The sequence below is a fragment of the Oculina patagonica genome, chromosome 11, assembly GCF_052425735.1.
Source record: "Oculina patagonica isolate OP01 chromosome 11, crgOcupat, whole genome shotgun sequence".
Classification (NCBI taxonomy): domain Eukaryota; kingdom Metazoa; phylum Cnidaria; class Anthozoa; order Scleractinia; family Oculinidae; genus Oculina; species Oculina patagonica.
Window position 1 is genome coordinate 2766082 of NC_135768.1, and position 13992 is coordinate 2780073.

At 40.2% G+C, this 13992-nt stretch overlaps 2 protein-coding genes across 3 annotated transcripts in view; both read left to right on the plus strand.

The window, feature by feature from the left end:
* LOC144631097 (uncharacterized) overlaps positions 1 to 5061 on the plus strand; it is a 56723-nt gene extending 51662 nt beyond the window's left edge. The window contains exon 10 of the mRNA XM_078489477.1: positions 3783 to 5061. Coding sequence (XP_078345603.1) covers positions 3783 to 4075 — 293 coding nt within the window. The 3' untranslated portion in view covers positions 4076 to 5061. The remainder of the gene's footprint in view (positions 1 to 3782) is intronic.
* A 936-nt stretch (positions 5062 to 5997) lies between these two features.
* Positions 5998 to 13397, plus strand: LOC144631130 (uncharacterized). Of its 2 annotated transcripts, XM_078489520.1 has the most exons (8): positions 5998 to 6232; positions 7965 to 8075; positions 9337 to 9447; positions 10191 to 10282; positions 11011 to 11051; positions 11458 to 11566; positions 12804 to 12925; positions 13120 to 13391. In XM_078489520.1, the coding sequence occupies exons 2-8, from the start codon at positions 7971 to 7973 to the stop codon at positions 13167 to 13169; spliced, it is 630 nt and encodes a 209-aa protein (XP_078345646.1). In that variant the 5' UTR covers positions 5998 to 6232; positions 7965 to 7970; the 3' UTR covers positions 13170 to 13391. The 2 variants fall into 2 exon arrangements, with proteins under 2 accessions (XP_078345646.1, XP_078345647.1); XM_078489521.1 differs by lacking the exon at positions 9337 to 9447 and having other exon boundaries at positions 13120 to 13397.
* The last annotated feature ends 595 nt before the right edge of the window (positions 13398 to 13992 follow it).

Consider the following 13992-nt stretch of genomic DNA (forward strand, 5'->3'; position numbering starts at 1 on the left):
GGAACAAGTGTTTTGTCGAATATTGATAAAAAGCTGCAGGATTAAAATAATGTGTATCTACAAACATAGCGTGGGACATAGATTCTCATGTGAATACAGTGAATAACATTCGGATTAAAATTCTTACTAAGGCTTGCGCAAACGACGGAGTTCTCATAGATTCACTCTCGTGAAAGACATCAGGGCACATGAAACATTGGTCTAGGCTTCAAAATCATGTTGAATTGCTTCATTATGAATTAAAAACGCTGATTTCATTTGAATAAAGAACTCTTTATAAATGAAATGTTAAGTTGTGCTAGCTCTTAATCATAAAAAAATTATAAAAAGATAATTAGAAGAAACGAAAGACGTGCATAGATATAAATAATGCTGTCCGACAAAATACTCTGGAAGGGTTACCGTAAATGATCCAACAAACGCCTGGGCATCTATTAAATTTTAACAATAATGATATATATATATCAGTATATAAAAATATGATATATGATAAATAAAACCCGCTAGTATTGCGTTTTTAACAGAATTACTTAATTAGAGAAAACTTTTTTTCTACTTATTTAAGCGAGACCACCGACCTACCGTCAGGGACAATTTTTCCATTCAAGTTGCAAACGCCGAGGGATAAAATGTTAACAGTTAAAATTTAGTGGCAATTCTTAAAGAAAACCCTACATAAGGAAGACTTATTTCAAATTTTCTGTGCGAAACCATACGTTTTTGGGCGAATTGCATTCGACAGTAGCTATGTAATAGAAATTTTAATTCTTAAAAATTTGTGCACAATTTTGATAGAAACCTTTTTACCGCAGCAAAATAAACATTTTTAAAAACAATATAAAGTGAAAAAGAAAACCTTAGCTCTCACCGGAAGTCAAAAAGCTTTTATTCTGTTTTGTTTAGCCACCCCATGGATGATAAAATAACGGTTATTTTATAATATGTTTCTTTCCAATAAGACACACACGGTACGAACATACTGTGCGTTTTAATTTCTCCCTTGCAGTCGAAAAGGCGTCAAACAGCTTATTAGAGGAGTTGCGTTTATTTTTCAAGAATCCGGATTTTCTCAGAAGTGTTCATTATTATTATTATAATCATTAATATTATCAATTATTTGTTGGGCTTCGTTGGTTTAAACGGGTCTGGTACTCAGTGCCGTAGCAAGGGTAAAATAAGTGGGGGGGCACACGAGCGCCGGAGGCGCGAGCCGCTAGGGGGGTTTGGGGGCATGCTCCCCCCGAAAATTTTGGAATCTAGAGGCTTGGAAATGCTAATTCCAGCGTTCTCTAAGAGCTATTTGTGATTTACGCATATCGCAAATTTGAGACATTTTTGAGACATTTTGACTTTTTTGCGACATTTTGAGACACTTTTTTCACATTGTTGTCACGATTTCTGATTTGTTTTAGTTTTTGGCTGTTTAATATTGTTGTGCATCTTCCTATGTACATTGAAAATAAAAAGAAGTACAAATGTTATTGTTTCAAACTTCTCGGGAGATTATACTTTATTTTCAACATTTTATACAGGTCTGTTTTTTACTTTTTGGGAAAAAAACTGGGGGGGCACGGGCCCCCCCGGCCCCTCCCCTTGCTACGGCACTGGTACTTTGTTTGATGGTAATGCCAAGTTCATTGGGCTTTTTACAATCGGGTCACCAGTTTTCACTGACTTGTACTCTGCTATACACTGTTTCTATCTCATGAAGTCCACTTTTCCTCAGATAAGTTTAACGAGAACGCGTGCCTGATACCTTGAGGTTAATACGATTTTTCAAAGAATCTTTATGGTCGACTTTGCTTTATTTTGTTTCCCTTTGTGGTGGGAGAGGGGGTGCTTAAATTAACCCTCGACCGAGACAATAGCGTGCAATGCAGGCGTATTTAAACGAGAGAACTTATTTTGATCGGGCGAGCGCCATCTTGGACAGTTTTGGATTTGTACTCTGCAGAGGATTGGTGAGAGAAGAAAACGCGTCCCAGGGAGTAGGAGTAAGGCTCTCCTCACTCCTCCCCCTCTCGCGCTTTTCCTTGCTGTCAAACCTCTTTCCGCCCTCATCCAACATGGCGGCGAATCGTCTCGATCACTAGCTAATATATTTATACCCTCGCGGGCCCACGGAAAACGCCTGCACTGCAGGTTACCGAGACAAATTTTAGCGAGCACTCAATTTTAAAATTTTTGTCCAACTTGCTAAAATCGCTAAAGTAAGTAGCTGCTAACGATAGTAACCTTAAACTACAAGATCTGATGAGATACTAGAATAAGTCACTAGCGTTAGGTACGCTTTGCTATTACTGGGTCAAAGTAGGACTAAAACTGCAAGGGACCGCAAACGATGATGCTGCTATTCGTAGGATCTACTGAGAGATCTGATCAGCGATAAAATGAAATAACAAACAACTGCAAGCAAGGCTGATCATACTACGTGAAAAGTAGACTTTGCCGCGAGACATCAACACGACTAGAACTGATAGAGCAGGATTGCAACCGTGGACAGCTATTTCGCTGTTCTTGGAGCTCTGTACATTTTTAACATTTTATTGTAATTTGCCCTGAAAAACCATTTTTGGAGAGGTAAATAAAATCTTATCTTATCTTATCTTCAGCATGGTGTAGCAAATCTACGGAACTTGATACAGTGTATGGGTAATTGGGCAATTTATCTGCGTTCGCTCTTTGAGCTGGCGCCGTTTAGATTTGCTACACCGTGCTGAAATCTCCAAGAAGAGCGAAACAGCTGTCACCGGTTGCATTCCTGCTTTATCAGTTCTTGTCGTGTTGATGTCTCGCAAAGTCTACTTTTCACGTAGTATGATCAGCCTTGCTTGCAGTTGTTTGTTATTTCTGGGTCACCGATCCTATAATTTTCTGTAATGTTTAGGGTACAGTTTGACCGCGTTCAAACGATAGAAATATGAAAATGGCAAGAAAAGTACTTCAAAGATAAGGTTCTCTTTTTTACTGTTCAAAGATTTATACTTTACCCAACCGGTATTCTGATGGTTTACTAGTTTATTTGGACTTCTTCTAAAAAAAGTTCTACGTGTTTGAAAACAGGTAGGTACGGACTTGTCGGCGCTATATGTCAAAGAAATCGGTTCGGTTGCGGAGCGTTAAAAAAGTAAAAATACTCGTTTTTAAGAGGGAATGGTAATATTTTTACACTCAACAACTATTTCATCTATCCTTGCTCACACTTGCTCTTAATACAAACAAAATTCCCCGAAAGTGAAAGAAAAACTACCTGAGACGTTTGACCGCGGTGAAGGGTACAGCATGCTCATCTGTCTTCAAACCTAGACGGCTTAGAAAAAAGAACTTTCTATGCAGTTTCCCCCCTCGAACTAAGGGCCTCTTTACATGAGAGTTTTCGTCCCGGGATGAATTCCTCTCGGTGTCTGGTCATTTTCTTGTTGCTGTCTACATGATTTCGTCCCGGGATGAACTCATCCCGGGGCCATTTCATCCCTGTCCTAAGCACTGGGATGAAACGTGACAAAAAACGCCATGTAAACAGTCTTTCCGGGATGAAATGTAATGTAATGTAAGCACGGGTGAGATGAATTCAACTCGGGCGGGACGACTTACTTCCCGGCATCCCGAGATGAACACGCTCATATAAAATGAAATTTTTTTCATCCTGGGACGAAATTCATCCCGGGACGAAACTCATCTCGGCTTTCACGTAAAGAGGCCCTATAAGACAAACATGTAACCAAACAAACAATACGCAAGAAAGAAACATTAATTTTAATTTGTTTTTCTCTGTTCCACAGGTAGCTGTACCTTCTCCTCTCCCCAGACCGGCGCGGTTTTCTTGGCGCCACACGCTGGCTCCCGCCTAGCTTTAGTTATATCCGGGAATTCCATTGACGGAATTCGTGACGCCGTGCACTTGGCCACGCCCACGATCCCACCAATGACAAGATCCCCGTTTTCAAATATGGTCCCTGACTACGTCATCACAGGGCCGCTGTTCCGCGCTCGTGGGCCTGGGGGCTACTTGTGCGCCGGGTTTTGGAATAACCGCTGGGGGTATGGGAGAGAAACATCGTTATGTGCGTGTTGAATTTTTGAAAGCTAGAGCAAGAAGGTCACGTTTGCAGATAGAGCAGAAAGAAAGAGACTGATCACGCACTCTGATCTTAGAACTAGTCTAGACAATTTTGTACCTCGAGTCTTCGTTCCTTACTGCGCAGGCTTGACGAAACGAGCGACTCTTAAAAGTTCCGTTGCAGAATCGATTTTGATTGGTTTTAAAAACAATGAAAGTGGCCGGAAGTAAAACACCAAGACCGTTGAGTCACTCGTTTGAAAGCTAGGCATGCGCAATTCAACCGGAAGTCTGATATTTTGGGACTTCAAATCGGAACTTTCCAAAGTCGCTCGTTTACCGACCACTTGTCAAGGGGAGCAAAAACACTGAGTACGAGTGTTTCGGTCTGGAGTGAAGATAGCAAGGCTAGTGCTCAAACGCCAACAGATTTACAGTCAACTCTCTAAAACGGACACCATCGGGACCGGCTGCAACTGTCCGTTTTAGAGAGGTGTCCGTCTTATGGGGAGTTTAGTTACAGTAAAATGACTGAAAAACCGCAAGGATGGGACCAACACCAGGTGTCTGTCTTTTCGAGGTGTCCGTTGCGAGGGAGTTTACTGTAATCAGTCAACCAAGTTGACAATAAACTCTTTTATTATAGAAAAATATCATTTAATGAAATAATTAAAACAAACGAAAAAAGTCGAATTTGATTCAACTTTTTCCGCAGACGTAAGCCGTCCATTCATTTTCTCTACGTAAAATAACGCGACAGTGGAATTCTAACTGAGGTATTTTGTCCAAGAAGCTGGAATTATACTAACCGTTAGGCACCGAGCCTTCCACGTAAATCAGTGACATTGATCTTTTGCTCCAGAAAATAAAGCAAATTATTAAACGGGCCACAGCCTAACCATCCTTTGTGTGATCACAGGTTGGAAATGGTATATTATAAAGATTTGTTTTTCTAAAGGTGATTTAAGGGTGTATATTTAAAAAAACTAAGTGAAAGTACACGTCCTTCGTTGCTGTATTGTATTTTTTAAGGGAGGGGGGAGTGCGATTTGAAGCACTTGAGAGCGGTTTTAAGGTCGCCTGTCGGTAACTCGTTCCCAGTTTGAAACGGGTGCAGCAGGCGAGGGACTACTGGAGACAAATCAGCTCATTTTTGAGCTAGACGAGATAGATTCGCGTTTTGCGATCAAATGCTACGAATTTTGGGATAGTTCCTCACTTCTTCCTGAGGCAATACACTTTCGTGATTTATAAATAATTGGATATGGTCAGAAACCCATAAGGGTTGAAACGTGTAACGCGCGCGCACAGCATTTGAATATTCATTTTGCTAAGTACCATATTTGGAAACACGAATAATTTGTACGCGAATGCTTTATACACGTAATGACACACGCAACAAAATTTTTGGTTTTGCGGTAAGTTGCTTGAATTTCGACCTAAACACTGTAAATGTTTTACAGAAACTAAAGAAGTACATTCAGTGTATCGAAGCAAAGTTCTCCAGACAACTTCAAGAAGATGATACAGGAGAATTTAACTAAATTTAACTTTATTCAACCAAGCTTGTTCAAACACAAGATTACGCCATCGAGCGCGAGCTAGCGCGCGCTGTGAATTTAATCTAAATATAGTAATTTTGATGGTTAAATGTGTCTCGTGATTTTCCAAATATGGTACTTAGTGTAAACGAATGTGCAAACGCTTTGTACAATGCGAATCATAGGGAGTTACAAGTTTCAACCCTTATGGGTTTCTGATATGGTGACATCGAATTTTACGCACACATCGTGCTCTCCCGATGAACGACCGAAATTCGCTAATGCTGAGCTGAAAACCTACCAGTACCACCAGTACCATTTAAACATTTTAACGCCGGTCGATAACAATATGAATATTCCTCGCCATATATGGCAATTACAAATATTCCTCTGCTGATCATGATTGGCTAAAATTCAACGAACGTGAACACGTTTTTTGGTGACGTCAGATCTATTTTTTTAATTGTCCAATGTGCGAAGAATTCCGTCAATTGCACGTTAAAATCAAAATATTTGCATTGGGTTAAGTAAATCAGTTCCCTTCCTTTAGGCGGTGAAGTAAATGCGTTAGGAACAAACTTTCGATTCATCACTTGAGGACCAAAGAGGCATTTCAATTCTTCTGATCAAGGTAATTTAGTCTAACTACTCTTAATTATTTAATCATTATTAAATGAACTCGAATTATACTGTAAATGACCACGGCTGGAATGTTATCCTTAACATGCAGAGTTATTTTGCCAAAATTTTCGCTTCTGTTCAACTGGGATAGCTTCAAGAAAGCTGAAGATAATCAACGGTTTGTGAATTTTTCATGTTTTTGAAATTTCATTTCAACAGAGTCGGGTTTTTTGGCATTAGTTCACATCGTTAATGGTTAGTTTCGATTCTTGCGTATTTGTGCCGGCATAATTGTGAAAAGAGAAATTGATCATGACTGCCGATGAAGTAACGGTTCACTCAGTTTCCCTACAAACTTTACTCCATCGAGCAATTGACTTTCTTTAGCTAATTCCGATTACTCATTTTCGAAATATTGAAAAATGTTTAGAATTTGAAATGCAGCTAAGGCAATTTTTTTTGTCAACGTTTCTTGAGACCCTGAGTTCTTGCCGCAGTATCTGACTTTTCCTTCTTTTTTGCTGTTGGCTCAAAATTTTGAAACTAAAGCTGAATCATTGAAATCAATATCTTTTATTCTTTCTTTTAATTCAAATGTCCCTTTTTGGACTACAAGCAGTCATTTTTGGCTCTTTTTCGTAGAACAAGGAGTGAAGGAAAAATGACCACTTGAAAATAACTACTTTTCGAATGCCTGACGTCATTTTTTCGCTTCTTGAGCAACAAGAATATTTCTTGTTCATTTAAGGATTGATGTCAATTTCTCGGTCGAGTTCGTTTTAGCGTTTATGCATTTAATCTGTTTTTTTACAGAATAATATCACCCACTCTAGATAAAGGCGTTGAGGATGCGACGGCGAAAAGAAAAATACATAGTATTCAAAACTTATGTTTATCTGTTTAATAATGTCAGTACCTTTCGTCAGATTTCGCCCGCTTACGAAAAGCGTCCGAGCCTCGCGATAGCCTCCCGAATATTACAACACTTATATTTTCCCTGTATGTTATAAACAAGTAATCGAGTCGAATGGTAACCTTCGAGCAGGCTCTCTCTTCGGGGACAACGCGAGCGAAGCGATCTGCTGGGCAAGCAAAGCGCGAATCTCTCTAGCTTCGGGACAACGAGAGCGCCGATGCTGCTTTACACTAAAAGAAGTGATTTTTTTATTTCAGTTTTTGAAGCGGTTTTAATCAGCCCAATGCCACTGCGGGATAGCATCTTCACTTAATGAAACCAGTACAATAATATCAAATACCGTAATGATTCGATTTAGCGCCCTCCTTCCAATAAGCGCCCCCTTCCGAATAACCGCCCCCCTTCGAATGTGTTTTTGTAAATAAGCGCCCCTATTCCAATAAGCGCCCCCATTCTAACAAGCGTCCCCATGCCCCATTCTTAAAAGTGCCCCTATTCTAATAAGCGCCCCCTATTGCGGATAACTGCGCCTACTGAAGTCATCGACGTCGAATAGATAAACGCATGATGAACATTTACCGTACCGTACATGTATATATTTACTGCTAAAATGAACAATTCTTTTAAAAGTAGCTGAACTTTCAACAATTTGCTAATATTTATTAAAGTTTTGTTTTGAACATTTGGTTGTTTCTCGAAAAATTAAATAAGCGCCCTGTCCCGAATAAGCGCCCTCCCTTGAGGTGCCAAAAGTAAATAAGCGCCCCGGGCGCTAAATCGAATCATTACGGTAAATACTATTTATTTTTGCCTTTTTGCATTTCAGTTCATCATGTCAAATCGGGGACAGTCTTCAGTTTACGATAGCAGGCACAAAAGCTGGAGAGGACCAATTTTAAAAAATTCCATCGATGAAACAAGAGACACGGACAGTGCAGTAAGAAGATTTGCCTTTTTAATAGAGCAGTTTCCAATAAAGGGTCGTAAAAGCTGGTTCTCGTGTAATCGCCCCGATAGTTTCTATCGCCGCTGTCACTTCAAAAAGTGGTCTTACGATCGAGGCAATTATATGAGAACATTACACAGACGATCGCTAACGTCTGCGGTGGTTGGGGCGATCAGGATCGCTTGGATTCCCGTGTTCTATCCAGGCGATCGGTAACAGACTGCGGCAATCGCGGACGATTATAACTGCTTTCACGCAGGGAGACGATCGAAGTGATCCAAACAGTCCCATGGTGCATCAATATTACCCAGAACTCAGAGAATTCAACGGCCTTACAACCAAAATTGCCGCCGGCCATATCAGAGAGTTAAAACAAAGCTTTGTTCATGGAAGAAGTCCAAACAACTTTTCGAAGAACCATATTAATTGTGTACTGAATAGGTTGAACATTTGAACAGCTATAGGAGGGGTGGTAGTTTTCCTGTTTTTAAAATTTCTCTCAAATCCAAAAACTACGTTTCTATCTAGCTTCTCTTTTTCTTCTTCGCCGTAAAACTGCGATAATAAGAAAATAGGAGGCCACGAGTTTTCCTCTTTCATTGAAGGCCGCCATTGTGTGTCTTTTTTTTTTCGATTGATAAAATACATATCAACAGTTACAAAAGTATCCCCATCGCCTCCGGTCGTCTCAGTGGTTGCAAACGATGGAGGTGATCGGAACGTTAGGGACCACTATATAACAACCAACTTTAAACCGTAACCAAAGTAATCACTCTCGGTAATCACGAAGCCTAGACGGAACCATCAGGCCTGAGCTTATTCCGGAGTATTTTTGTCCTCCCTGGATGGGATGCTAGTCCATCACAGGGTTACCCCCTCCCCCCTCCCCCCCACAGCACCAGATATTTCCAGGATTGAACGCTAATGAGATGCACGTTCCTCATGACAGGTATCACAAAGTGTCCTCATTAACAAAAGTTCACAAAAACACACCAAAATCTGTCAAATATGAACTGTCAAATAACACAGTCAAACATGAAGTACTGATTAAACAATACTTGCGTTCAATCCTGGACATAAGTGCCCAGCACTGAATTTGCTGCTACCCATTTATACATCTGAGGGGAGAGACACTATGAGAGTAAAATGTCTTTTCCAAGAACACAACGCAATGACCCCGGCTAGGGCTCGAACCTGGACAGTTTGATCCAGCCGGTCCAGTAAGCCACCACACCTTCCCTTCTTTTATTAGGACTGTCCCGTGCCAGTTGCCGGATCGAGTAGACAACATCGCCAGTCAGAAGATAAGGAAATTGACCGATATCGTACCAGCATCAGACGCACAATCAAATCAGCATGTCCTGTGAGTACCATTAGCATCTCTCTCCTCCGCAGAGGTCTCTTTCGTGTTTCGTACGGGCTGGGAAATAGGGAGAGGAACGGGGAGAGGTGAAAAGTAAGTGCGCGGAGCCTGGAGAGAATCGAAACCAAAGCGCGCGGGGCACACTGGGAAGGGGAAAGGAAGGCATTAGCATTGCTTCCTTTTTAAAGGGACTATGCAACGGATTTTAACAGATTTTTGAACAGCCCAAATTTATATTTTAGTCGTAGGAAACCTTAAAAAAATGGTCCATTTTTATTAACAATTGATATTTTAGAACACTAAATCTGTTAAAAAGCGCGTTTGTCTGCGGATGGCACGGATGGAAATGGATTGCAATTTGAAAATGCTAGCCAACGTTTTCAAGATGTTTCCGCGCGCCTTTAAAAAAATAATCGATATTTATAGCTAAAGTTTGATTTATATCCCCAAATAAAGGTTACATCTTCCGTTCAGATACAATGTTATTCATGGGTAAAGTTGCCTACCACTTATTTCAGAACAGTTTAGACCAAAAACTTGCGAAATCCTCGTAACAGAGTTTCTCTAAGGTGGATCCAGAGGGTAATCATTTATGCTATGACGCGCGGCAGAATTACCTTACGAGTTTGTTTGTTTTTTAGATCCTGCGTGTTTTGTGTTTTTTTTCCCTAAATCTGTGTAAAAACAGGTCCCGAAAAACGAACGCTAAGTAATTGATTAACTATTGACTGATTGATTGACAGGCTAATCCACCTCTTTCATCCCCAACTCCACGTACAGTGAGTTTACCAGCGGTCACGTGGACTCAACCACCAATGGTCGATTACAGGACAAGGTAAAATGTTTTAAAAACTGCTTGTTGTTTACTTGTTTGTTTTTGTTTCTTTGCTTGACTGATTCAATAACTACCTGACGATTGATTGATTGATTGACTGACCGATTGATTGGTTGATTGACTGACTGACTGTCTCACTGACTGACTGACTGACTGATTGATTGATTGACTGATTCATTGATTGACTAACTAACTGACTGACTGACTGACCGATTGATTGATTGATTGATTGACTGACTGACTGACTGACTGACTGATTGATTAATTGATTGACTGACTGACTGACTGATTAATTGATTGATTGACTGACTGGCTGGCTGACTGACTGACTGACTAATTAATTGATTGTTTGACTGACTGACTGACTGATTGATTAATTGATTGACTGACTGACTGACTGACTGATTAATTGATTGATTGACTGACTGACTGACTGATTAATTGATTGATTGACTGACTGGCTGACTGACTGACTGACTGACTAATTAATTGATTGTTTGACTGACTGACTGACTGATTGATTAATTGATTGACTGACTGACTGACTGACTGACTGACTGATTAATTGATTGATTGACTGACTGACTGACTGATTAATTGATTGATTGACTGACTGACAGTTAGTCAGTCAGTGACTGACTGACTGACTGACTGATTGATTGTTTGATTGCTTGATTGATTTACTGAAACCCAATGCGAAATTCTCTTTCTTGTGACTCTTTTTTAAGGCGGAGTGCTTTTGATTTTGGAAGACCATCCAGGATTTATCGTAAGTGTGATGAAGTTAAATAAGCTAAATGATAGTAATACCTGGCTAATTTACCTTGAGAAACAATCGTTCCTCCCCCCTCCCCACTCCCCTCTTTACGACCCAAAAAATTCCATACTGATGACGTAGCTCTAAAGAGAACCGCGCAGTGTCTCTGATTGGTTGTTACTTGCGCGCGATAATTCAAAACCGAGCGGCAACCAATCAGAGACATTTCACAAATCTCTGAAACACTACTTTATCAATCTGGAATTTTTCAGGTCGAATCTTGGCCGAATCCAGTGCGAGAAGAGAGGCCGTTGAACTGTGCATTTTACCAAGGCTAATGGCTGGTATTTTACCAAAAATCTCTAAAATAGATGGATTCCAAAGTCTTAGTGTTTTTGTTTTTTGATTTCATTTTAAGGCGATGATTCAGAAGAAATGTGTCATTTAAGACGGCGTTCCCATCTGCTGTTTGATGAATTGGAGCGAGAGAGGCAAGGGAACTCACAGCTGAGACAAGAAGTATCGAGGTTAGTAATGTAAGAGTGTACGTAATAAGGCATATTTTGAACAAATTGTTCATCATCGATCAGAGAGGTTAACTCTGTTATGGTTTTCTATATATTAACAGAACAAATGTTGGAAAAATCAAATGCCCCGAGTGGGATTCGATCCAACGACAACCTGATCTCATGGAAGGAGCTCTAACCACTGAGCTACCGAGGCAACCACAGTGGAGTAAGTCGAATATTAGCTACAAAGGAAACATCAATACGACCATGCAACAGAGGCCTGGGAGCAAATGTGTGGTATTCGATGTTTTTTTTTTGTAGCTAATATTCGACTCACTCCACTGTTGTTGCCTCGGTAGCTCAGTGGTAGCTCCATGAGATCAGGTTGTCATGCGTTCGAATCCCGCTGGGGCATTTTTATTTTCCGGTATTTGTTCTGTTGATATATAGATAGGCATATCATAATTTACCTCTCTAAAGGTGGATTTCCACTGACGCGTAATTTTTTACGTGCGTAAAAAAATTAGAGACAATGTATGAACGGCTTGCGTACACGTTTACGCAGGCCGTTCATACATTGTCTCTAATTTTTTTCACGCACGTAAAAATTTACGCGTCAGTGGAAATCCACCATAATGTACGAGTATTACTAAAAAATAGAAAACTGAGTTCATTTTGTAATTTTAGATTGTTAGATTTTTAGCATTATTTTAAGTTCTTGATTGTATTTTATATTAGAGGGCCACTGGTTTGTCAGTTTTTTACTGTTATGTGTTAACCCTCTGTAAATAAAGTTGATTATTATTATTATTATAATACTGCGCGGCAGTCTTATCGATAAAACAGGTGCAGATCATGAACAATAAGCACATCAAGTCTTGCTTCAGCCACCACTCGAAAATAAGACGTTCTTACACAAAAGAGTGCTGTGAAGAACGGCAAAGTCCGAGAAGTTTGGTAACCTGCTCAATTTTTCGGGGACACTTATCGACCCATATATTTTACTTACAAATGTACTAGCATTCCTGGTAAATAATTTCACGAGGTTTCCATTCACCTATCCACTTCAGCTCGACTATTGTTTCCTTCGTCTTTGCAGGCCGCCCTTATTTGGACCATCACGTGATGGAATCGTTACGTAACAAACAGAGGAACCAAACTCGAACCAGGCTCTCAATTTCCCATGTTGTCACATCTCCAAATCTAAAAAGTTTTGTTGTGCATTTCTATTTATATTCTATAATTTTCTTCGTAGGTTACGAGTTCAACATGAGCGAGTAGGACCCCTTGTTGAAGAAATCGATTGTTTGAGAAGAAACAATGAATCTTTAGCGCGCGAGATTCAAACAAGGAAAGAAGCTCGCACCAGATCTACAGGTGAGTGAGCCGAAGGTGGGGGTGGGGAGGGTGAAGAGGGATTTTTCTTAGGATTTCTTGGCTTGTAGAATCCAATTCGGCGCTACGTGCCAAGATGGCTATCTACCATGTTTTTTCTTGTCCAACGCGCGCTCATGGAATTAATTTAATCACCCTGTATGTGTATTTTAACTCCACTGTCTCTTTTTACACAGAAAATGAAGAGCCTCGTCGCCGTACTGTTCAACGATTCAGCCGATTTTGAGTTTGCTGACTAAGAAAACAAAATTAACGAAACACCAAAGTAGGAGACGGTTTAAGACAACGGGTAACGTCAGGTTCCCGGCACATCCAAACAAAACGTGAATGGTGAATTTTTCATTCCGACAATCAGATTATGCTTTAGTATAAAACTACACATAAAATTTGACTTCCAGTGAGGAGCAAGGGAGGAGGACTCTCTTTTGGCGATGACGGGGAAGATTTCTGTACTGTTTAGGGGTGGAAAAAGCGAGTTTTGGTACAATTAGGGGAGAGGGGGTAATTTTAAAATTTTTCCAGTTAAAACATAACACAATACTTCTTGGGGTATAGTTTTAAAATATACTGTTAATAAAAAGGAACTAATTGAAAAAAACCTCGTTCACCAGGGTGTGACTTATGGCCAGGCAGTGTCATGCCTCATCAATTAAGTACCTACATTTTAACCTTTTTGTAGTCAAAAATCTTAAGCCACGCCCGCTCAAACGGATTCTTTTATCGTTCGGGCTTTTTCCTCACAAATTTTCGACGGACAGCCCCGTTACTGCTACATGCGAGTCATCCCAACCCTCCGTGCTAAATTTTCTAAGACGAACCAGATACGTGTGGTGAAACAGACTGAATTTTATGTTAAATGTACAGTGCAGCCATAGCTACTACTAACTATGGTGCAGCCTTCTAAATACGACAACCGACGATCGAGTAATAATGGTCGTATCAACGGAGTAGGTTTAAACTATGATGCTAGTAAGTAGCCCTACAGAATGATGTATTTATAGGTATATTTAATTGTGACTTTCTAATGACTCGTGTTCTCACTGTTGTGC

What these genes read in the sequence shown, in the direction of transcription:
- LOC144631130 (XM_078489520.1), top strand. Translation starts at nt 7,971, where the DNA reads ATGTCAAATCGGGGACAGTCTTCAGTTTACGATAGCAGGCACAAAAGC. An exon ending in CAAGAGACACGGACAGTGCA is followed by an intron (nt 8,076 to 9,336) that starts GTAAGAAGATTT and finishes TTCTTTTATTAG; the next exon opens with GACTGTCCCGTGCCAGTTGC. An exon ending in AAGACCATCCAGGATTTATC is followed by an intron (nt 11,052 to 11,457) that starts GTAAGTGTGATG and finishes TTTCATTTTAAG; the next exon opens with GCGATGATTCAGAAGAAATG.